The sequence below is a fragment of the Barbus barbus genome (assembly GCF_936440315.1).
Source record: "Barbus barbus genome assembly, chromosome: 10".
NCBI lineage: Eukaryota > Metazoa > Chordata > Actinopteri > Cypriniformes > Cyprinidae > Barbus > Barbus barbus.
The window spans coordinates 13,333,361-13,357,787 of NC_136738.1; the positions used below are offsets into that span (position 1 = coordinate 13,333,361).

Consider the following 24,427-nt stretch of genomic DNA (forward strand, 5'->3'; position numbering starts at 1 on the left):
TCCGGACTGCTGAGCGAATCATTGGTACAACCCTCCCCACTCTCCAAGAACTGTACTTATCTAGAGTGAGCAAAAGGGCGGGTAAAATCACTCTGGACCCCTCACATCCAGCACACTCCCTCTTTGAACTATTACCGTCTGGTCGACGCTACAGAGCTCTGAGAACCAGAACGACCAGACACAGAAACAGTTTCTTTCCTCAGGCAATGCATCTCATGAACACTTGACAATAAAACACGGAACACACAACTCTATTATTTATTCACCACACTTGCTTACTTTTTTATCTAATTTTTTCATTTCAAATTTGCACATATCAGACCTGTACACATATAATTGTCTATATTATATATTGTGTTTTTGCTGTTTTGTACATTGCCTATTTGGATATTTGTATTATTCTTTATTATCTGTGTCCTGTCCTGTTGCTGTCTCTCTGTTGCACTGTGGAGCTTCTGTCACTATTACAAATTCCTCGTATGTGTAAACATACTTGGCCAATAAAGCTCATTCTGATTCTGATTCTAAATGTGATGTATACTGTCACTACAAATAAACAGAAACATAGCCTACTTATTCAGGGGGACTCCAAACACGTTCGCTAGGTTCTATAGCTTTCCTCCTGTGTTTTCACTTTAAACAGGTAGTGGCACTGAGAGGCCCGGTTCAGAGTCGGCTTGCGGAGTCCTTAACGCCTAAATTCTCCAGAGAGTTCCCGGACCGGGCAAGCCCTGTTGAGTCCTCCAGCACTCCAGCAGCCAGACGTGGAGGAGCGTCCGGCACCAGGCCTTTCAGCCAATGAATTCTTGGAATCTGGTGTGAGGCTAGTGCCCATATGAGTGACCCTGTTGGGATCCCATGTGTGTATTCCACGGTACACTTACTAAGGCCATGTTTCCCTGGCAGACCACGTTCTGCCATCTCTAAATGATGCAGCCTGAGCCATCTCAGGGACTTCCATGTGCAATAGGGCCCTACGGGGTTACTTCACATGAGTAATGTCACTTAACCCCCTCTGGGAGGAGGTGACTCTGCAGTGTGCCTCTTCCAGGTGGAAGGGCACACTTTCCCAGTGTTATCCAAGTCCTACTGTTTGGGTTGCTTCTCTGTGTAGAGCCCGGTCCTATCGTCTGCCTTATAGGAAGGATCAGGAGGCCTACACAGGGCTTTGGTGGGGATCCCAATTCGTCAGTCACCGACGTGACTCGACTGAAAGGGAACGTCTCGGTTACGTATTTCACTGAGGTCACCGACTCGGCTCCACAGTGAAAACATGAATTAATGCGGTGCACCTGCTGCCTCTTATACCTGAACTGTGGGGTGTAGTAGCCAGATGTGAAATACCACATGCCAATGTCCATTGGCTCGTTTAGTTACACTCTAAATGGATTGGTCTCTCTGGCGAGATCCCAATTCGTCGGTCACCGACATGATGTCTCAGTTTGTGCTGAATACAGTGTTATAAGACTTTAGCCATTAATATTTTTTTTAAGATGCTGAAAAAACCCCCACAAATATCAGGGCATGTCAAAACTTCTCCACACACCAAGCTCTGGTGTCTGCGGAGTTTGGCTCACCAAAGTCATCACCCTGTCCAGTTATTATGGTCACCACTCCAGTGATTTCAGCACTCCCAAGTCCAGAGCCATTTCACAATATGACCACCACTCCAGAGTCTTGTCCTGTCAGGGCCGCCGTTCTAGAGCCTCGTCACAAGATGGATGCCACGCCAGAGCCTATCCACGTAATGGCCACCGTTCCAGAGTCTTGTCCCGTCATGGCTGCCATTCCAGAGCCTCGTCACAAGATTGCTGCCATACCACAGCCTCTCCACGTAATGGCTACCATTCCAGAGTCTCTTCACAAGATGGCCGCCAGTTCAGAGCCTCTTCCCAAGATGGCCACCAGCTCAGAACCTCTTTACAAGATGGCTGCCAGCTCAGAACCACTTCACAAGATGGCTCCTGACGAAGAGTTTTATTGATGAAAATATTAATTGTTCAAGTATAATCAAAAGTGAATATAATATCTACTTTGATTATATCTACGAATATAATCTGCATTATATTAGTAGATATAATCCTGCATGAATGGAACATGCGGACATGTGGTGAGGCTGCATGTCCTGTTTTGACATTACACAAAATATATGAGGGGTGCCTTACTTTCACGGAACATAAAATTAAGGTCTCCTGTCTGCATCTTGGTAGCAGACTAGAAACACAGTCAAAATGGTAAAACGCATATGTATGAAATGTACTGAACATGCCTAGAGGAAAAACAATTTAAAGAGGATACAAACAGAAAACCCTGCAGATCTCTCTGCAGGGTTTTCTCAGCCTTATTGTCTAAGGATAATAAAGTCTCTCTTCTGGCATCAAAACCCCAAGACTTCAAGAGAGATTCTTCATAGAAAAGGTGGAAGCCACCACACTGCCAGCTCAGAGCCACTTCACAAGATGGCCACCAACCCAGAGCCATATCACAAGATGGTCATCATACCAGAGCCTCCAACCGTTATGGATATCAAGCCTCAGTCTTCAGCCATCACGGATGCCACTCCAGTATTCCCAAGCATCGTGGATGTTGCGGTTGAGGACACCAAGGCATTCCAGGGGCATTTGAGGCTGGCATCCAGTCTGGCGGATCAACCGTTGATGTCGGTGCGTGCAGCGGGCATCCCAAGAGCTTCAGCACTGGTCGTCACTGAAACTGTTTCCCTATCCTCTGTGCTCCTTGTAACGGCGGTCACCGTTCTGTGTATTTGGGCTACACATTGTTCTGTTCCCGTGAATCTACTCCTGAGTCCGCTGCAGTCCGTGAATCTTTTCTAGAGCCTGCTCCAGACCCTACTCCAGTCCTTGAATCCACTCCAGAATCCGCTCCAGTCCATGGGTCTGCTCCAGAGCCCACTCCAGTCCTCGAATCTTCTCCAGAGCCCGTTCCAGCTCCTGAAGTGGAATTTCCCACTGCAGAACCTCCCAAGTCGTCAATCTCCACTCTAGCTCCTCCCGAGGTGGCAGTTTTGCTGCAGAACCTCCGGAATCAGCTGCGTTCACCTCTGAACTGTCTGTCCTGTTACTGTTAAGGAGACCATCTGTGAACTCTCTGACTGTGCTGTCACGGTTATGAAGGCCATTTGTGAACTCTCTGCCTGCCTTTTTATGGCCGCTGTTAACCTCTATGTGATCTCTGTTCTGTTCTCTGTGGACACTCACCAGAGGGCACTCCACCTAAGACTCTTGCCCCTGTACTCTGGTCTCCATTTCCCATAACCCTTGGCCTAGGAACCAATCTCAGACTTCTCCCGTTTCCTATCAGAGGAATATTTAAGCCGGAAATTGATTTGCACATTGATTTGCATAGCAGACATTACTGAGTAATGCCTCGACCATTGCCTGTTTTTGTGGATTACTCTCTTGTTTTGCCTTGGATGTTACTGTTTGCTGGTGTTTTGACCCTGCATGTTTCGACTATGTTCTTAAATAAAGCTGCAGGTGGATCCTCAACTCCGTTGTCACGCTCGTCACATAACAGGAAGACACAAGTGTAATAAAAGGGGTTTTATTAACAAAGGGATAGAGAAGAATAACTAGCAACTACTAAATGGATGCAATGAATGGATACAGTGCAAAAGATTGATAAATGCAAGTGAGTGAGGTGGATGTTACTATGGGTCATCTTATGGAAAGACAAAATGAAGTTTCCTGGAATTAATAAGGTAAACCTTATTCTAGATTCAACAAATACTTATAATCAAAGAGATTATTTGTGATTAACTGACATCAGCTATATAAAATCTAATGCAAATTAGATGATCATATACTGACAATACACACTAATGTCAACAGTCTCTTGAAAGAGGCTTGGAAAGAGATAATCACGTTCTGCCTGTTCATGTGCTGAGTCTGAGCGGCGATGTCTTCCACTTGTTGATCTGGGCCATGTTGCAGCGGGAAGAAAGGAGTTGGATCCATTTCACAAACTTGAACACGAAGCACTGGTGAACAATGAACCCCTGACCACGGAGAAGATCCTTGGTCTGGAAACATGCAAACAGAGGAGACTTGAAGCTGAAGGTTCTGAAATCTACAGAAAATCTAGACACCTGGAAAATGGATGGACCACTGATGAGACAATTCTGAAGTTGTTTGGAGAAGACCCTAGCAGTTTGGAACTCGCAAACGGAGAACCATTTAATCTTTACTGAGAAGGAGGGATTTTCAAGTTGGAGCCTTTTCAGTTCAGCTTTTTGATTGGCCAATTCTGTTGGAAGTGGCCATGATCTGGCACATCTCTGTCATGATGGCTATTTGCACATCTTAAAATCCACTTTTAGAGCAATGTCTTTAAGGTTTTTTTCCTTTGCACAGTTCACTTTCCAAACTAATTCCAGATTAACCTACATATTGTGCTGAAAATATGAAGACCAAACATCAATGGGTAATGCTGAATGTTGACCCATTCATTCTTATATACAGTATATACCTTAACCTGTTAACCTTTGCCAGAGCGACGGCGCACTGAAGCGTTTTTTTTCCCCACTAGTTTAATGTTTATGAATGGATTTAACGTGAAAGAATATCATTAATCTTGGCAAACTATATATCATTCTGAAGGTCTAAGCCTCAAGCATCGACGACAGATCGCTGTTTTTCGATGGAAAGCTTATAAGGAATGTATTTGCTACATTTGTGTAAGCAGTACACATCAAAACATGCAGAATAAAAAAGCAGTACGTACCAGATTCATTGTAATAACGAGTCACAAACGCGTCCACTGCTGAAATCCCAGTTTAGTTAGAGAGGTAAGGGTCCACAGAACAACATCCCAGCTAGCACTTTTAGTCCAACGAATACAATAACGTTGTAATAAGGATGAATATTCCTTTGTTTACATTTAATTTCTTCGGGAGAGTTATTGTTCGCGTCCGTTATGGAATAAATTACACTCTAAAACAGCATCTTGGTGGTTTTGTAGCATACAGTGTCACAAACAGAATGAGACCATTCACTGAAAAAAAAAAAAAGTCACAGATAAGCGGAATATTGTTTATTTGAATTTGGCGCTCTCTGGTGACAGCGCGTGATGCACGCTGTGACGCACCTCTCATCTGACGGGGGCGTAACTTAGCGATCGGATTTTTGCACAAATAATTATTTTTCTTTTTTTTCTTCAATATTTTTCATGTATGTGTGTGTTGTGGGGAATGTGGCTGTATCTGCATGATTACCATCTGTATGAACGCACATCAGCATGTGATTACCGACTGTATGACGGCTGGCCAGCAGCCATATCACCCTGTAGCCCAAGACTGGTTGCCTACTGAAGCTAAGCAGGGTTGAGCCTGGTCAGTACCTGGATGGGAGACCTCCTGGGAAAACTAGGTTGCTGCTTGAAGAGGTGTTAGTGAGGCCAGCAGGGGGTGCTCACCCTGCGGTCTGGGTGGGTCCTAGCGCCCCAGTATAGTGATGGGGACACTGTACTGTAAAAAGCACCGTCCTTCGGATGAGACGTTAAGCCGAGGTCCTGACTCTCTGTGGTCATAAAAAATCCCAGGATGTCCTTCGAAAAAGAGTAGGGGTGTAACCCCGGCATCCTGGCCAAATTTGCCCATTAGCCTCTGACCATCATGGCCTCCTAACCATCCCCATATCTACCGATTGGCTTCATCACTGTCTCCTCTCCACCAATAAGCCGGTGTGTGGTGGGCGTTCTGGCGCACTATGGCTGCCGTCGCATCATCCAGGTGGATGCTGCACACTGGTGGTGGATGAGGTACCCTTACTATGTAAAGCGCTTTGAGTGCCTAGAAAACTGATTTCATGTATTTGTATATGAAAAAAAAAAAAAAACATTCAGTGTGGTAAAACATTTTTCAAGGCACTTCAGTGTCTATAGCTTTTTATCTTTTTTGAGCATTATCAACTCTGGATGATGGATAGTAAAGCCTATCATTTAATTTATCATTTACTCAGCCCCGCCCCGTACTGTTCCTCTTCAGACACAAATTAACATACTACTCAATTTATCATGTAGAGAAACATTTCTGGAAGTGCTGTTAAAACTTCAATAAAGTGTTATCATCATGCTTATGATACTGGAAATCAACCTTTAATTAACACCAAGTTCTTGCTAATAACACAAGCTTTCACACAACATTAAACACTGGTTATCTGCTAAAAGGAAAAGTTATAAGGCAAATATAAAAAATATAACAGGTTCCAATAACACAGCAAGCATATGAAAGAAAGAAAAGTGGATATACTTGCTCTAATAGCAATGGAAATAAAGGATTGTCTTTTAGAAATCCTCTATGTAAGTTTGAGTTTCTTTGTTGATAAGAGCGTGAGTTGGGTTTCAGAAGGGAAGGAAGCAGATGGTCAAGAGTCATGGGATAGTCACGTATGGATCCAGTTTTTGCAGGCCTGAGGGCGTCAGTTAATTGTCCTTTTCCGGTGGATATACTTGTCCGATCTCGAGGTGCTTCTTGATGCAAAAATATATTTGTTGTTTTCCTGATTAAGTTAGTCATTATCCCTCTTCTGAGTATATATGAAAAGCACTGACAGGAAACCACTCAGAATATTCACATCGCGTGATAGTGATCATTAGTTTAGACCTTGTGATAAGTTGATTTGATGGCCTATCTGTGTCTGTTCGACAGGTATTACATGACCCAATTCCGCCTTTGGTTCTCCCTTTCTCACCTTACCTCTCTGGGGATGGATGCGCTAGCCCACCCCTGGCCGGACATGAAACTATATGCTTTCCCTTTGGTCAAGCTCATCCCAGTCTGCCTTCTCTTAGTAGCCCTGTTCTGGCCTTCCCAGACGTGGTTCTCAGAGTTGGTCTCCCTTCTGGAAGGCGATCCGTGGGAGATTCCTATTAGGAAAGACCTGTTGTGTCAGCTCCAGGGCAGAATTTGGCACCCACGTCCAGAGATCTGGAAGTTGTGGGTATGGCTGATCAGGGGTTGCCCATTGCCTTTGATATCTCAGATGGAGTCTGTGAGACCATTAATAGTGCCAGGGTCCTTTCCACTATGAGGCTCTATTCCTCCAAATGGAGAGTTTTTGAATCCTGGTGATTGGCTCATGCTGTGGACCCAGTCAGCTGCCCAGTTGGTTCAGTGCTAGAGTTCCTGCAAGATAAGGTTTCGGCTGGAGCAGTCGCTACCACACTGAGAGTCTACATCGCAGCTATTGTTGCTTGAAGGGACTTGGACAATGTCCCGTTGGGTAGACATCGTTTGGTCTCCTCCTTTATGCGTGGGGTGGTGGTGCTGCAGGCTCTCTCCGTCTTCTTCGAATGAGGACAGTATTCTTCATCCGTTCTGCCCTGTCAGGGCTCTGAAGATGTATGTGGATCGTTTCAGTCAGTGGTCCAAGTCCCTACAGTTGCTGGTATTTTATTTGGTGCAGGCTGCAGAGTTCTAGTTCTCTGAATAGGGAACGAGACGCTGCGTCCTCTGCCAAGCTCCTCACGCTGTCGACCTGCTTCTTCGACAGGAAAATCTGAGGGGTATGACGTAGGGGCAGTATCTCACGCCATCAGCCAATGAATTGGTGTGATTCTGTATGGGCATCAGACAATCGTCACACCTGGGGGTGTTTCCATTGCGTCAGTTCCCAGCGTCTTGTTCCCTATTCAGAGAACATGGGTTACATAAGTAACCCAAGACGTGTTCAGAGTATGATGGTATTTAGCAATCATATTTGAAAAGTAAGTAGCCTTAGCTTTCCTGACAGCTCTTTAATACATAAACAATGCATCCTTTAAGATTTCATATGAGATTTTTAATTTGTCTTTTTTTTACAGCTTAAAAGGTGCCTTTCTGTTCAAAATATCCAGCCAGGCTGTGCTCAATGCATTAAAATGCTGCTCAGCATCCAAGTCAAGTAGCGCAGAGCTACTTACAAGCAACAAGGGAGTACAGACCTCATTAAAGGGCGTAATAAAATCTTAAAGTAAAAGCGTGTTTGTTTTGTATCAAGAGCTGATTTCTGAGAATTCTGAGGAAGAGACATAGTAAACATAACAGGAAAATTATCAGAGATAAGAGATTCAACAACTCTAACATCAGTAATTGACAAACTAAATGACAGTTCTAAATCTAATACATAGCGACAGATAGTCCAACTCTTCCAGGATGGCACATCCATACGTACAAACAGCCATTGCAAGGAGGTTTGGTGCATCTCCCTGCACAGTTCGAGGAGGAGATACTGGGAGATGGGCTGTTCTGCTCCTTTGTGCAAGGAGGAACAGAAAGAGTAATGTCAGAGCCCTCCAAAATTACCTCAAACAGGCTACTGGTGTGCATGATTCTGACCAAACTGTTTGAAACTCCATGAGGGTGCAATTGAGGGCCTCACATCCTCTAGTTTGCTCACAGCTCAGCACCATGAGGCTGGGAATTGGCATTTGACAGAGAATGCCAGAATTGGCAGGTTCGTCACTGGAACCCCATTTTCTTATTGGCAGTAATGAATTACTCATTTAAAAGACTTGACAACTTATGTATATTTTATGATGATGTCAAAAATGTGTTGTTGTAGATGTTTATGTTTTTATGTGTTCAGTGTCTCAAATGATGGCTGTTTGGATACAAAGCAAACTGAAGAGTACTGAAATCCCAGAATTCCGGCATAGGGTGGACATTGGCATCGGCACTGTAGACTGTGTCATCTCAAAGTTAGTACACAGTACACTAACAAACAAATACACCAAATAAACAAATGCATCACATGTGATGAACAGATGTTCAAGCATACAAAAACACAAACATACTCCATAAACTGTGACCAGTTTTTTTTTTCTTTTTTTTTTCTTCAGCATGCATGTTGGGCAGTGCAGCATGTCAGGCCCATCATTGGAATTTGTAAAGGGAACAGGTGTATTGGTGGAAGTCAGTCAACTCTCATTAGCCATCACAGGCAGCTGGGCAACGCAGTTTGGCATTATGTAAGTGAACCAGTGAATCATTGGAAGGAGAATTAATTCATTTTCAATCATATCGGTTTCACTGTTCAGGTGATCTTGGAAGCAAATCACACAATCTATCATTGGTGGCCAGTAACAATAAGTATTTTAAAAGTATCTGTACTTTGAATATTTTTATTTTGAGGACATTGCAAAATAGTTAATTACTCAAATATACTCAAATATATTTCTTAAAAACATGACATTCCTTGTCATTTTGAACTAGAGAATCTGTCGCCTACTCTGAGATGCGATAACTGTGTCCGATTCATGAACAAGCTTATTCTTTTCAATCAACCAGTTAAATCGGTTTGCAAAACAAAAAACTTCCAGTGAGTGACAGTTTTATGGCCAGAAACACCTTACTGATGAACAGAGAATTGTCAAACTATTTCAAACTGATAGAGAGGATACAGTAACTTAGATAACCCCTTTTTACAGTTGTGGTGAACAGAACAGCATTTCGGAATCCCACTGTGATAAATATCAATTTCTGCTGAAGCAAATTGACACCATCAGCACTGATCCATTGTGTCAACAGCCAGCATTGATAATAATAATAATAATAATAAATGTATAGACAGAGAGCTGCCATAAAAATAAATAATAATACTGACTCTCTTGAATATTTGCCTTTTAGTCATTGTTAATAATATAAAAGAAAGCCCAGTGGTGATTGTAAAGAAATCCAAGAAAATGCAAGAGATGGTGCTGTAGAACTTCAGAGTGTATTGGACACTGATACTTTAATCAAAGCTGTGCAAAGGTAAAGCAAGACGCAAAATTCCACAAGAAGCCCCAAATTCACACTCCAGAACCATCTGGGCCATAAAACTTGTGGGGGCCAGAAAGAGGCATGGTCCCCCACAAAGCAACCTGAACACCTTCATCACCATGGAGATCCCCATCAGAGGAAGCAACAAGGGCTGGGCCACCCAGTAAGAGGGTTCAGGACCAGGGATAGCTCCAACACAGGTGTTCACCTTTTCTCCTCTAACAGGGAGCCTCAGCTGCAGGCTGTTAGGGACAATCAACAACTACCACATAAAAGGGAACAGAGAGGCCTCAGTACTCTCTCAGCCGGGGAGACGAGCAGATGCTGAATGCTGGACCCCCCTAAACCAAGACAGAACAAGTTCTTGAGGACAGAGGCTCAGTGGGATCGTGAGTAGCCTGAGCATCTTTGACTAACCCTACACCTCTTCTGTCTTCCCTTCAGAGAGTCTGATCTGCTGCCCCAGAGCCAACCCCAGAAGGAAGAAAGACTTTATTTATGGTTTTCCCCCACCCCCCATCCCTCACCTTATTGTGAAATAAAGAGAATTTAGTTCTGTTCCACCAAATTCCTGCATGGTGCAATATCTATGTGGATAACTTGAGCTGATCTCACCAAATCTTGTGTTCAAGGGCTTACATATGGTGGCGAATGCGGGCATCGAGAAGACTCACTCGTGATTCAGACCCTGCACTAGGCGAACAAGAAACAACAAGAAAATGGAGTTGACTGCCATTCTACAGGCCCAGACCACCCTGAATGCAGCAGTCACTGAACTCTGTCGAAGGACAGAGGCCTAAGGAAGAAGGCCTCAAGATTATCTGACCAAGATGACTAAAGATGATGTTGAAACCTACTTTGACCTCTTTGAGAGAACGGCTCAGCGAGAGAGATGGCCAAGGGCTGATTGGGCAAATTTGATACGTCCTTTCCTGACCGGGATCTCATCGTCCATGAGGCAGCCAATCATGAGGTGGTCAAGAGCGGTTCTCACCCAATATGGGCTTAGCCTATCTGCTAAGGCACAGCGCGTTCATTGCTGGGGATACCAGGTGACCCTTCCAGCATGTGCCATCCACCTCCAGTGCCATTTTCTCACCATCTATTGGGCCCATGAGGGGGCAGCTGCTCCTAGGTTCCCTGTCAAGATTGGGGGTAGAGACACCGAAGCCCTTGTTGACTCTGGAAACATGGTGACATTAGTCCAGCCAGAGTTTGCAGGGCCGCTTAAGTACGAGCAGGGGTTGTGGAGTGCTTGCACGTCCTGGTTGGCAGAGACTGCCAGGCCTATGGCGCCTACTGGTCAGACCGAGCTGCAGAAGGGAAGAGACCTCCACGACACCGAAGGCGCCATTCGTCCAGACACCACCCTACTCCAACCCCTCAAGAGTCTACTGATGCAGAAGCAATCAGACCAGAGGAGGATAGAGGTGAGGAAGAACATTCCGACTCCACTGCCACTGCCTCGGAGTACCTGCGCTCCTCCTGGGCCCTCTAAGACCTAGAATCCCACAAAGTGTTCTCTGAATTTCCCCCAGCAGAGACACTCCAGGGAGAAAGGTAGGGATGGTTCGGCACTGCCCAGCTGCAAGATCCTGTTTTGACCCAAGCGTAGAGGAGTGCACAAATGATTGAGGGCAAACTACAAGAGGGGGTGAGTAGATTGGCGTATCCACATTTCATGATAAAAAATAAATTGTTATAGAGTGAATCAGTGAAGAGGGGAAATTTGTGAACAGTTGTTGGTCCCCAAAGCATATACTTCTAAGGTGTTGTACTTGGCACACACTCCCTTGTTGGGAGGCCACCTGGGGTCAGAGAAGACATATGACGCATCCTCGCACAGTTCTATTGGCCCGGCATCAAGAAGGCGATTGAAGTCTATTGTCGGCACTGTTCTGCGTGTCTGCTTCATAGCCCCAAGGTAACATGGCGAAATCCACTTATTCCTCTGCCTATAATTGAAACCCCTTTCAGTAGGATTGCACTTGATATTGTGGGGCCCCTGCCAAAGTTCAGCTGGGGACACGGATATCTTCTGGTCATTCTCGATTATGCCACCCGCTTTCCAGAGGCGATACCACTCCGTTTGGCCACCTCAAAGGCCGTGGCAAGGGAACTGGTACAGTTCTTTAGTTGGGTGGGGATAGCCGATGAGATCCTTACGGACCAAGGCTCATGCTTCATTCTACAGTGATGAAAGAGACCTGGCGACAACTGAAGGTGAAACCTCTCAAAACCTCCATATACCATCCTCAGACTGATGGGCTTGTGGAGATTTAACAAAACTCTTAAATGCTGAGGAAAGTCATTGATGTTGATGAGGAAAAATTGGAATAATTTGTTACCGTATGTCATGTTTTCTGTTCGAGAAGTCTCACAGAGCTCCACCGGGTTCTCACCTTTCGAGCTCCTCTATGAGTGACGACCTCGAGGGATATTGGACCACGCCAAGGAAAGCTGAGAGAAGCAGCCATCACTGTATCACACCATCGAGTATGTAGAACAGATGCACGATCGAATGACAAAGATCTGGCCGGTTGTACGAGAACACATGCAGCAGGCCCATCAACAGCAGGCCCGGGTTATAACCGAGGGGCAGGGGTTCGAGAATTTCACCCGGGAGAAAAGGTACTGGTTTTAATCAAATGCAGTGAACGCAAATTCCTTGCCAGGTGGCTAGGACCCTATGAAGTTGTAGAACGGGCGGGCCCAGTCAACTACAGAGTGTGCCAGCCCGGCCGGAGAAAGGGCCAGCAAATTTACCATGTAAACCTCTTGAAGCTGTGGCACGAACCAATTCCCTCTCCAAGTGACGTCTTTGCAGCTGGGGTCGAGACCCCCGTAACTCCCGAGGTAAAGATGGGTAGTCAACTCTCCCCCAGGAAGAGGCAAGAGTTGCGACAACTGGTAGGCACCGTGCTGTATTTTCTGAGCTCCCGGGGCAGGCTTCTCTGATAACCCATGATATCATAACAGAACCTGGGACGATTGTTCGGCTTTGACCTTACCGGATTCCAGAAGCAAAAATGGAAGCCATCCATTGTCAAGCCCCATTGTCTTGGTGCCGAAACCAGATGGAAGCAGGAAAGGGGGTATGTGGTGGCCAGAAAGGGGTATGATCCCCCACAAAGCAACCTGAACACCTTCAGCACCACGGAGAGCCCCATCAGAGGAAGCAACAATGGCTGGGCCACCCAGTAAGAGGGTTCAGGACCAGGGATAGCTCCAACACGGGTGTTCACCTTTTTCTCCTCTAACTGGGAGCCTCAGCTGCAGGCTGTTGGGGACAATCAACACCTACCACATAAAAGGGAACAGCGAGGCCTCGGTACTCTCTCAGCTGGGGAGACGAGCAGATGCTGGACCCCCCTAAACTGAGACGGGACAAGTTCTTGAGGACAGGGGCTCAGTGGGATCGTGAGTAGCCTGAGCATCTTTGACTAACCCTACATCTCTTCTGTATTCCCTTCATAGAGACTGATCTGTTGCCCCAGAGCCAACCCCAGAAGGAAGAAAGACTTTAGTTATGGTTTTCCCCCACCCCCACCTCCTCTCCCTCACCTTATTGTGAAATAAAGAGAATTGAGTTCGGTTCCACCAAATTCCTGCCTGCTGCATCATCTATGTGGATAACTTGAGCTGATCTCACCAAATCTTGTATTCAAGGGCTTACAAACTAGAAATCCTGCCGAGCATGAGGATGTGCAGAGTTGGGTTATATTAATTCTGCTTTAGGACACTGAATTTGTAATTGATCCCCTAAAATCAGGATTAACAACCAAATGGGACCAAAAAAAAAGTTACACTGTATTTTAAGGTGTCCTTGTTACAGTGTAATTATACATTTAAGTACGGAGTAGTAATATTAATTAACTACATGTACTTACTATAAGGTTAGCATTAGGGGTTGGTTTAGGGTTAATTTAACGTGATTATGCATAATTTCTTGTTGTTATAAAAACATGTAACATGAGTAACAAGGACACCTTAAAATAAAGTGTTACTAAACTCACTATTTTGCTTTTCATTTGTAATAGAAACTGTACTAGGCAATGTGTGATTTATGAAGGGATGTTAACACCCTGAACTGCATTTCGTGGAATTTCTGGAATCACCCTACACTAAGAAACACACAGATCTGATTGTGTGTGTCCGTGTGTGTCCGTGCATCTGGTTGTGTTCGGATTCCTGTCACATTTGTAGTGTTCCTGGTCAAAAATTACTGGACTCCAAACAACTGCTTATAAATCCCTCATGATGCTATATTATCACCAAATATTGGATTCAATCTTATCAACTTTTCTTTTCTTTCATTTAGGACTGGTTTTGTGTTTCTATGTTCATCTGATTAATCGTAGGCCTCATTTATCTGAGAATAGGTACCTAATTTGAGTGAAAAAAAATAATTTATGAATAATTTTCACAATATTAAAAATGACAAAAACTTGCACATCACACTAGTGTGCTTTCATGTTTAATCAGAAAGCGTGCTTTTAAATGCTTTTATTTTGTACAAAATTGCAAAAAGTCACACTTGTGGTGTTCCTGGTCAAAAATGACCCGGCCTCAAAAAATTGCTTCTAAATCATTCATTATGTTATACTATCACCAACGATTGGATTCAATCTTTTTGTCAACTTGTTTTCTTTTATTTAGGACTGGTTTTGTGTTTCTATTTGCATCCGATTAATCGTAGGCCTCATTTATCTGAAAGTAGGCACCTAATTTTTTGAGTGAAAAAAGCCTTTTTTATGAATAATCTTCACATTATGAAAATTTGCACTGTTTATCACACTAGTGTGCTTTAATGTTTCAACTAGTGTTCAGGAGAATGTTGTGCTTGCAAACATAAAGGCCTTGGACCTGTGCGTGTGTGGATGCATGTATACTCATGCTATCACACACACACACACACATGCACAGAAACACATCCATGCATACAAACTATTCTGAGTATTTAATCTATTTCATCCTACCCTGAACTGCATGCAATATGCTTTTATGAATCTGATATTATAACTCACTCTATCTCTCGCATAAACACACACATACTCACACTGCCTTGTCTTTAGACTGCATTGACTTCAAAATAATATTTTTTACCATCCTTCGACCAGAATGTTACATCAACTTCAGCTGGTCCCTCAAAATCAGAAGATTGCTCCTCTTCAGTTGTTGCAAGGTTTTCAGCTTGTTCAGTGATGTTTTCCTCTTCCAGTATATCTTGCAATGCATCTTCACTGTAAGATTCATCTTCTCTTCAGTTGTCTCTTCCTCGCTATTTTCTTGATCAGTAATATGATCAAGAATCTCTTGTAAAGACAGCTTCTTCCCCATTGCGCTGACACTAGCTGGGTTTCCATCACCCTATTTTAATGCACATTTTGAAGTATTGCATGAGAAGCGAGTGATAGAAATGCCAAATTTCGAATAAAAAAAAAAAAAAGTTTTTACACTCGCTTGAGGTGATTTTTGACTTGTGCAAAAAAGGGTTGATGTGAATAACGGGAGATGGAAATGCATTTTGCGAATAAATTCAACCAAGTGTATAAAAAAAGTCATGTCACTTTGTGCTATGGGACGGCAAAACCTGACTAACCAGCAGACCGATGTCATTCCACAACATCTGAAATGTTGTTATGGTCATTCTCAAATGCCCGAGCAAATTCTGTCATCAAAGTATTTCTCTAATTGCCTCCCAGAAATGTCTTACACGACTGTGTTCCCAAACAGCAGCATCCACCTCCAAAAGCAATGACCGCATTCATTGCGTTTCGTCTGCTCGCTCTGAGGTGCAAATAATTTATTATACAGTATATGAAAATTGTTATATTCTCCTATGTTTCTTAGTTATTTATAGTGCAGGTTTATCAGGAAATGACAATTTAGTTCTCTTTGACTCATGGATGGAAACGGTACTTGTTCGCAAATGTTTTTTGCGATATTCCAGTTTTTCTGCACATTAAATTAAATTTGCAACTTTAGATGGAAACCCGGCTACAGACTGAATGGCAAGCAAGGGACTGTAAGGCATTTGTATGCTTTCTCTGTGCTAAAGTATTTATTTGTAAACTTTTGTCCACTCTGTGAGAACATGAAAGCCTCAAAACCTATTGTCATAATGTGTTTTTCATATGTTTGCAAACACAACACGCTCCTAAACACTAGTTGTTTCTATTACTTTCATTCTTCCCCATTCACTTTCAATGGCCGGCAATTTTTGACAAGTGGGACTTTGTGCAATTTTGTACAAAATAAAAGGATGGTACAAAATTGGATGGATGGTAAAAAAGATTATTTTGAAGTCAATGCAGACTAAAGACAAGGCAGTGTGAGTATGTGTGTGTTTATGCGAGAGATAGAGTTATAATATCAGCATATTGCATGCAGTTCAGGGTAAAATGAAATGGGTGTACTATTTAGAATAGTTTGTATGCATAGATGTGTGTGTGTGTGATAGCGTGAGTATGCATGCATCCAAACACGCACAGGTCCAAGGCCTTTATGTTTGCAAGCACAACATGCTAGTTGTTTGTCTTACTTTCATTCTTCTCCCATTCACTTTCAAGTGTGACTGTGTGCAATTTTGTAAAATAAAAGCCTTTCAAAACAAACTTCCTGATTAAACATTAAAGCATACTAGTGTGATAAACAGTGCAAATTTTTATATTTTTTTGTTTAATATTGTGAAAATTATTCATTTTTATTTTTCACTCAAAAAATGAGGTACCTACTCTCAGACTGTAACGGAACTGGTCGGACACAGAAGGTAAGTTAAATCACACAGTGTTTATTAATGAAGTGAGCAGCACACAGGAGCAGTGAAGAGTCTTCAGACTTGGTGAGTATCAATCCGTGAGATTAACGTGAGGTGAATATCACAGTAACAGTTCGTCTCTCTATCTTGACAGATCCAGTAGAGCGGCAGCATCAGAGTGGCAGAGACGAACGAGCGTACACACAGGACACCAGGAACGGGAGAAGAGGATGACTGGAGGATGACAAGACAGAAGGTAAGTAATAACTGGTAAGTATTAACTGGTAGCTATACTCAGCTTCTAGATGAGCGGACACGGTCCAGGTAGCAATCCCAAGATCGGACAACTGGTGACTCTGGTGACTGTGCTTAAATGTGGCTGGTGATAATGAGGTGCAGGTGCAGGTGATTAAAACTCAGGTGAAGTGGATCGGGGTAACTGGCTCTGGGAGGAGCCTGGTCCTTCTGTTACACAGACAAATCAGGCCTACAATTAATCAGATGCACATAGAAACACAAAACCTATCCTAAATGAAAGAAAAGAAGTTGACAAAAAGATAGAATCCAATCTTTGGTGATAATATAGCATAATGAGTGATTTATAAGCAATCTTTTGAGGCTGGGTCATTTTTGTCCAGGAACACCACAAGTGTAACAAGGTGAAAATCTCCCCCAAAAAAGTATGAAAATTATAAAAAAAAAAAATTGAGGAGTAGTTATACCCAAAGTCACTAAAAATCAGTCCAATGCGATAACATTAACTAGTATTTTCGGGAAAAAGAAAATCTTCTCCAGACAAAAATGACCCGAACACCACATGAGGGATATATATATTACTATTTATTATTTATTACTTATGGTTTTGCAGTTATTTTATGTTTCTCATGCCTATAATAAACAAATAAAAGATTATCCTTTCACCATCTGCTATTCATGTCATTTTACCTGGCAAGTTAAGAATCATGAAGTACTGTATGTCGTGTTTAGTGTCTATGTGCTGGATTTTACATTTTAGAAATGTACATTATATCTAAATAAGATGTGTTAAGACATTTGCAACATGAAGAAGTTATGCCGTTCTTTGAATATGTAATAAGATTGTCTATTGTTCTATGATTGCAGCCATGATGGTGGATCATTTGATCTGACTGTGTACAATATCAAAATCAAAACCCTCTTGGAGTTAGGGGATGATGCTGGCCGACTCTCCATAACCACCATTTTTTGTAGTGATGATGTAGGGGGTGTGCACATTCAGTTCCACGGAGGTGCAAGGTAAGACCAGTTTTAAAAAGAAACTTTCGTTACCAAAACATAAAAGACCATGATTTGAAGTGTAACCTAAAGATACACAACAACTGTGAATATCTGTCATGACCAGTATTGGGGGTAACGCATTGCAAGTAACGCGAGTTACGTAATAATATTACTTTTTTCAAGTAACCAGTAAAGTAACGCATTACTTTTTAATTTACAAGAAAATATCTGAGTTACTTTTTTATATCTGAGTTACTTTTTTATTGACTGACCGTGCGCTGTGGGAACATGCTGTTACTGTAGTTCTAGACTAAATGTGAATGTGCATTAATTCATCCCACTTGCAAAAAACAGATTTAGTATTCATCAACATGAATTAAAACAGTGAAATGTAAACTCAGAATATGAAGCAAACCTGCAATAATTAAATATGTTAAAAACAACCCAAATGTATCTAATCCCATTTTATTAACCAATGTCTTTGCTGCTGTCCTTTGATGATCCAGTTCAACCATACTAATAAGCAAAAATGACTTTAGAACTAACAATTGTGCTTGATTGGTTTTTTATTGCTGAAGAGTGTTGAACCTTCTTCTCCTGCATTCTACTTTACAGACGTGAATTTACTTTTCCTTCAGCCTGAGGTTTATTCATTACACTTTTTGGTGTGAAAGGGCTTTTACATTTGCTATAATTAGAGCTTCTTGTATTAAAAACAATCAAGTCCTGCTCATATTTAAAAGGTAACGCATAAGTAACGCAAAAGTAATGTAACGCATTGCTTTCCATAAAAAGTAGCTAAGTAACGTAATTAGTTACTTTTTTAGGGAGTAACACAATATTGTAATGCATAACTTTCCCCAACACTGGTCATGACTGCCACTAATGAAGCTGTTAATCATAGTCATAGTTGCCGATCTCCCACAGAAAAGCACAAGATATTCCCCATTAATTTTAACAGATCAAAAAATTTAAAGGGATCCTCTATGATTGGTGGATCTCACATTGAGCCACTGCAGATCATAATACAAACAATGTATCATTAGAATTGATCTTTGCATTCTGAAAACGGACAGGTTTGTGATTGAAACGGAAACTTCAACACCTCTTGACACCAGCATCTCTTCCATTAGTAGCAGTGCTGCTACTTCTTCACATTATCAGTCATCTACATCTGTCTCTGTTCAGCTGCATTATTTAAGGCAACCATTATTTTAGAAATTATCATTTTACTATTTCCATGGCGACATGTCATGCTTGTCACGTGACACTGCAGCCACAATGGGGCTGGATGACATCCATACAGACTGTATACAGTATAAATAAATAAATAAATATATATATATATATATATATATACACAGTGGTGTAGGGGTGCCTGGAGAAGTGGGTATACTCTTAGTCTCGCGTTGCCAGTCTGGGAACTTTAGCCGCTTTGAATGGCCAAGGCCCTCCCAAGAGACCATATGACTGACCGGTAAAGCAACCAATTAGTTTTGTGCCGCGTCACATTTCGGGGCATGGAAATGGCGCCACAATAACAGGTAAAATAACTCTTGGACATATTTTAAAGATTCGTTGCCACAAACTTGAAATTTTTCACATACTTTTGAAAATTCAGCATTTAGTTGATCCTGACAAGCGCTCGTAATCAGTTGTAAACACGACGGCTTTCTTCTTTCGTGAGGTGGTTTGGTACCACGGCATTTTTGTTTCCAGGTGGAACATTAAAGAACGCGACACACACGTCTCCAGGAAATCCTGTATAATCTAACCAATCCGACGACTCCTAAAGTGTTTCTAGATAAGTGTGCCATATACATCAGACGTTTAGCCAACATTCTGTGGGTGTGACATCTGACGCTGAGACTAGTATACTCTTAATTTATGCCCCCAATCTTTTTTTTTTTTTTAATGGCCCGGCAAAGGATGAACGACCTGTGTCATAAAGAGTGATATGTAGAACTAGTCTTGCATATTTAGTTCACTCCAAAATGGGCCAGTAATATTTGCACACTGTCACTTAACTTCTGCTGCTTGAGTAAGGATCATTATGAAAATAAAATTATCCACATAAGAAGTGCCGATTTTGCAATAAATAATAAAAATAAACAGACTGCAGCAACTGATATTTTGTCAGAACCTCTAGTATATTACATGCTATTTTGTTTAGTTGTCTGTTCAGAATTGTGGGAGATATGTGATCTCTATTCGAATCAAACAAAGAAATCGTGATTCTCAATCATTTCAGAAGTGAGGGGGACAGAAATGTCAAATATAACAACTTTTTTGTCTAATTGACAGGTTTTGTTATTATTATTATTTATTAATTATTACCTCTTGCTTTTAATTGGCTGAAAAATAAAATAGCCTACACTGCTGGTCAATAACCAATCATTTATAATATTTTTCCTGTATTTTCCCAATGACAATTTTATGATTTGTCTATATACTACATCCCCCCCCCCATTTTTATCACAGAATAAGGCAGAATATAGATTTTATAGCCTAGTATCTATTGCCAAGTGTAATAAATACTATGTCAATTAGCACTGTGTCATGGTGCACACACGAGGAGGACACAGGAACACGCAGACAAGGAGTAAACTCAAGATAACAGTCTTTAATGAATCCAAACAAGGCAGGGCAAGACAAGGCAAGGTTGACACAGACAGGAACACTGGGGAGTAACGAGTAGACCAAATGGCACGAAACTGAACAGACAGGACAATAAATGCACAGGCTAATTATAGATAATGAGACAAACACAGCTGGAAAAGAATTAACTAATAATCACACTAGACGAGGACAGGAAACAAACCAAATAAGGAAACATGAGGCGGCAACACATGACACAAACGACAGAGGTCTGACACACTGCATTATTCAGAGTGCTTTTTTATTACCTGGAGATGACTTGAAGAACACACATAAACCATATATTGTCGCAATCATGTGTTTACTGCCTTCACGTTTCTTTTTATTCAGCTTAGCTACAGTAGAGATAGCTTTGGCTACAGCCAGAGGTGGAAAGAGTACAAAAATGTTCTACTAAAAGTACCATTACATTAATGAAATTTTACTTACATACAAGTTAAAAATCTACTCAAGTAAAATTAAAAGTAGCTCATTTAAAATATACTTTGTTCCATTTTAACAGTGTTAGGGAGGCAAAGATGGGATAGAGTTTCAAACTCAGTTCCTGGAGGGCCACAGCCCTGCACAGTTTAGATATAACCCTAATTAAACACATCTGATCCAGTTAATCTAATCATTTAAGCTTATATGAAAACTACATGGTATGTGTGTTGAAGCAGGGTTGGAACTAAACTCTGCAGGGCTCTGCAACATCACTGCGGGACTTTTACACCCCTGGGATAGGCCTATACATCTCAAAGTTGTTTTTAATTAAAGGAATCGGTTACTTAGAATAATATGACATTTCGGCTGTTACCAGGCAAATTAAATCAGTATCAACAAAATTCATCTTTGCAATGCAGAGGAAACACAGAATCTGCATCTGAAATGGCATTTAGATGTATTTACACACTGTTTAATGCAGGACATGAATGCATTTAACCTGCAGTTACAAATGCATAAATAATGTTTTGATATTTTAGACATAAAATGTTGAATACTCATTTGAAATTATATATAAAAAAAAGATACTTTAAATGAGAAATTAAAACTGCCAGTAGGTGTCAGCAAGTCACTGTTAATAAGCGAGTCACTGCGACTGAACCGAATAAATGATTCGGTTGATTCATTCAGAAACTAAACACCATCATTGCTCAGAGATGCAAAACTGTGCTGTGGCTGTGTTTGGAATTAGTTTTGTTGTCGACATAGAGCAAAAACAGGCAATATGGTGTCTAAAATGCAAGTCTCTTAATTAACTTTTTGTTTATTGAACTGTTGTAAAAAAAATCTATATGTAATCATGCTGATTTTTTGAGAAAAAACGGCACTCTTCGTGTGATATTGACTGATTATATGAAATTATATAAATTTTCTGCCCCTATATCTTCAAATTTGTGATTATTCTAAATGCATTTTAACAGACTGAATCGTGCAGTGAAAGAACACACTCTAAGTGCGCACGCACACTAATCTACTAGACTTCACTGCACTCTTGTGTTCTATTTGGTTTTTGACAAAATACTGATAATGTCAAATCGCACATCGTTAAAACAACAATTACGATATTATTGCAGATGATGTACAGTGCCCTCCATAAGTATTGGAACAGTAAAGACAAAATTGCTCTGTTGGCTGTGGAGTCAAGACATTTGCAAATATGATTAAAAGATGAATATGAGACAAAACTACAGAATGTTACATTTAATTAAGCCGTTTCAACACATACATGTTTTACCAAGTAAAAAGAACAGCACTTTTAGAGTTCATCCCACTTATGTGAGCATAAGTATTGGGACAGTTTAACATAAGGCAGATATAAAAGATTAAAAGCTATTATTTGGTTGCAGATCCCTTGCACACAATCACAGCAGTGAGTCTGTGACCCATAGACATCACTCTAGGTCTCATCCTTTGAAATACTTTTCCCAGCCTTTAATGCAGCCAATTCCAATTGTTGCTTGTTTTGGGGAGTTTCTGTCTTTACTCTCCTCTTCAGCTGGGGAAATGCATGTTCAATCGGATTTAAATCTGGAGATTGACTTGGGCAATCTAAGACTTTCAATTTCTTTGCCCTTATAAATTCCTTGACTGAACCGGCAGGGTGTTTTGGGTCATTGTCCTGATGCAATATGAAGCACTTCCCAATGAATCTGGTGGCATTTTCTTGAATATTGGTAAGCAAGATGGTTTTGTACCCTTCCAAATTCATTCTGCTACTATCATCATACATTAAGTCATCAGTAAAGTTCAGAGGGCTGTTCCAGAGGCAGCCATGCATGCCCATGCCATGACACCACCTCCACCATGCTTTACAGATGAGGCTGTATGCTTGGGATCATTTGCAGTTCCCTTTTTTTCTCCACATTTTTGCTTTCCCATCACTTAGATAAAGATTCATCTTTGTCTCATCAGTCCATAAACACAGTTCCAAAACTCTTCTGGCTCACCTTTGTGCATTTTTGCAAACTCTAATCTTGCCTTTCTATTTTTGGTGCTGGTCAGAGGTTTGCATCTTGCTGTGTAGCATCTGTAATTCTGTGTCAAAGTCTCCTGAGGACAGTAGATTGTCAGAGCATCACCTCAGCTTTCTGGAAGTTGTTGGTGATTTTACAGACACACCTTTTAGGATTCATTTTCACAGCTTTTATGATTTGTCTGTCATCAACTACTGTTGTTTTCTCAGCCGATCAGGTAGTTGTTGGTTGCTGGTGTCGCTGGTGGTTTCCAAACTCTTGATTTCTCCATGCCCTTTGTTTTTGCTAGAGCTCAAATTGATTTCCTCTTTTCTTTAGCATCCAACCTGCTTGCTTTTCTCTCAAAGTCAGCTCCCTCATCTTCATCCTGGTTTGTGTGTGTCATCATCAAATGCAAGATTCCGAATACAGAAGTAATGGATATAACTGATACAACACATTCCCTACTTTTAATATTTGAAGAATTAATGTAACAGGACACAGCTGATCACTTAGAAAGACCCGTGAGACAACTGTTCCAATACTTATGCTCACATCAGATAGAGGGATAAACTCTAAAAGTGCTGAACTTCTTAGCTGGTAAAACATCTGTGTTGAATCACCCAAAAATAAAATGTGACATTCTGTAGTTTTGTCTCATATTCATCTTTTAATCATATTTGTAAATGTCTTGACTCCACAGCCAACAGAGCAATTTTGTCTTTACTGTTCCAATACTTTTGGAGGGCACTGTATATATATATATATATATATATATATACATACAGTGCCCTCCAAAAGTATAGTCCAGGGTAACATGTCAATTTTTCAGAACTTGACATTAATGTATGGATACATATTGTACGTTTATTTATGCTGATTTGAACGGAAACAGCATATCCATGCATTACTGACGACAGAGAAGGGCGCACGCACACGTCCATCGGATGATTTCCAAAATGGCGCAACACTGGCACAGAGAGACAGAGAGGAGACAAATTGTTGAATAAATGTTGTTATTTTTATTTTCTTTGCATAAAATAAGTATTCTCGTCGCTTCATAAAATTCAGATTGAACCACTGATGGCAGATTGACTAATATGACGATGCTTTTTATACTTTTATGGACCTTGACAGTGCAATTTACTATGCAGTCAATGGGACAGTCACAAGCCTCCCGGTTTTCATCCAAAATATCTTAAATTGTGTTCCGAGGACAAACAAAGCTTTTACGGGTTTGGAACGACATGGGGGTAAATGATTAATGTAAAAATGTTCATTTTGGGGTGGAGTATCCCTTTAAGACTGGTTTTGTGGTCCAGGGTCACATATAATAATGTGATACACTGAACATTCTAATCAAAATGGTGTGATCGGACGCTTCAGGGACCAGCCAAGAGTGATCACACCTGTGTCATTGTATGCATCTACAGGTTAGCATCAAGTAGTAAGAACCAACCTTTACACTTCTGTTTTGCGGCAGTTTTTTTTTCCAGCCATTTGTAAGCCATTTCAGTGGACAGATCTCAGAGATTATACATATGAAGGTATGATATT

The 24,427-nt window shown here is 41.4% G+C and overlaps 1 protein-coding gene across 1 annotated transcript in view; it reads left to right on the top strand.

Moving 5' to 3' along the window:
- The window catches only part of bpifcl (BPI fold containing family C, like), a 73,628-nt gene that overhangs the window by 15,289 nt on the left and 33,912 nt on the right, over positions 1-24,427 (top strand). Inside the window, exons 3-6 of the mRNA XM_079426530.1 lie at positions 8,586-8,697; positions 8,839-8,967; positions 17,643-17,795; positions 24,354-24,417. Of these exons, the coding sequence (XP_079282656.1) occupies positions 8,586-8,697; positions 8,839-8,967; positions 17,643-17,795; positions 24,354-24,417 (458 nt within the window). The remainder of the gene's footprint in view (positions 1-8,585; positions 8,698-8,838; positions 8,968-17,642; positions 17,796-24,353; positions 24,418-24,427) is intronic.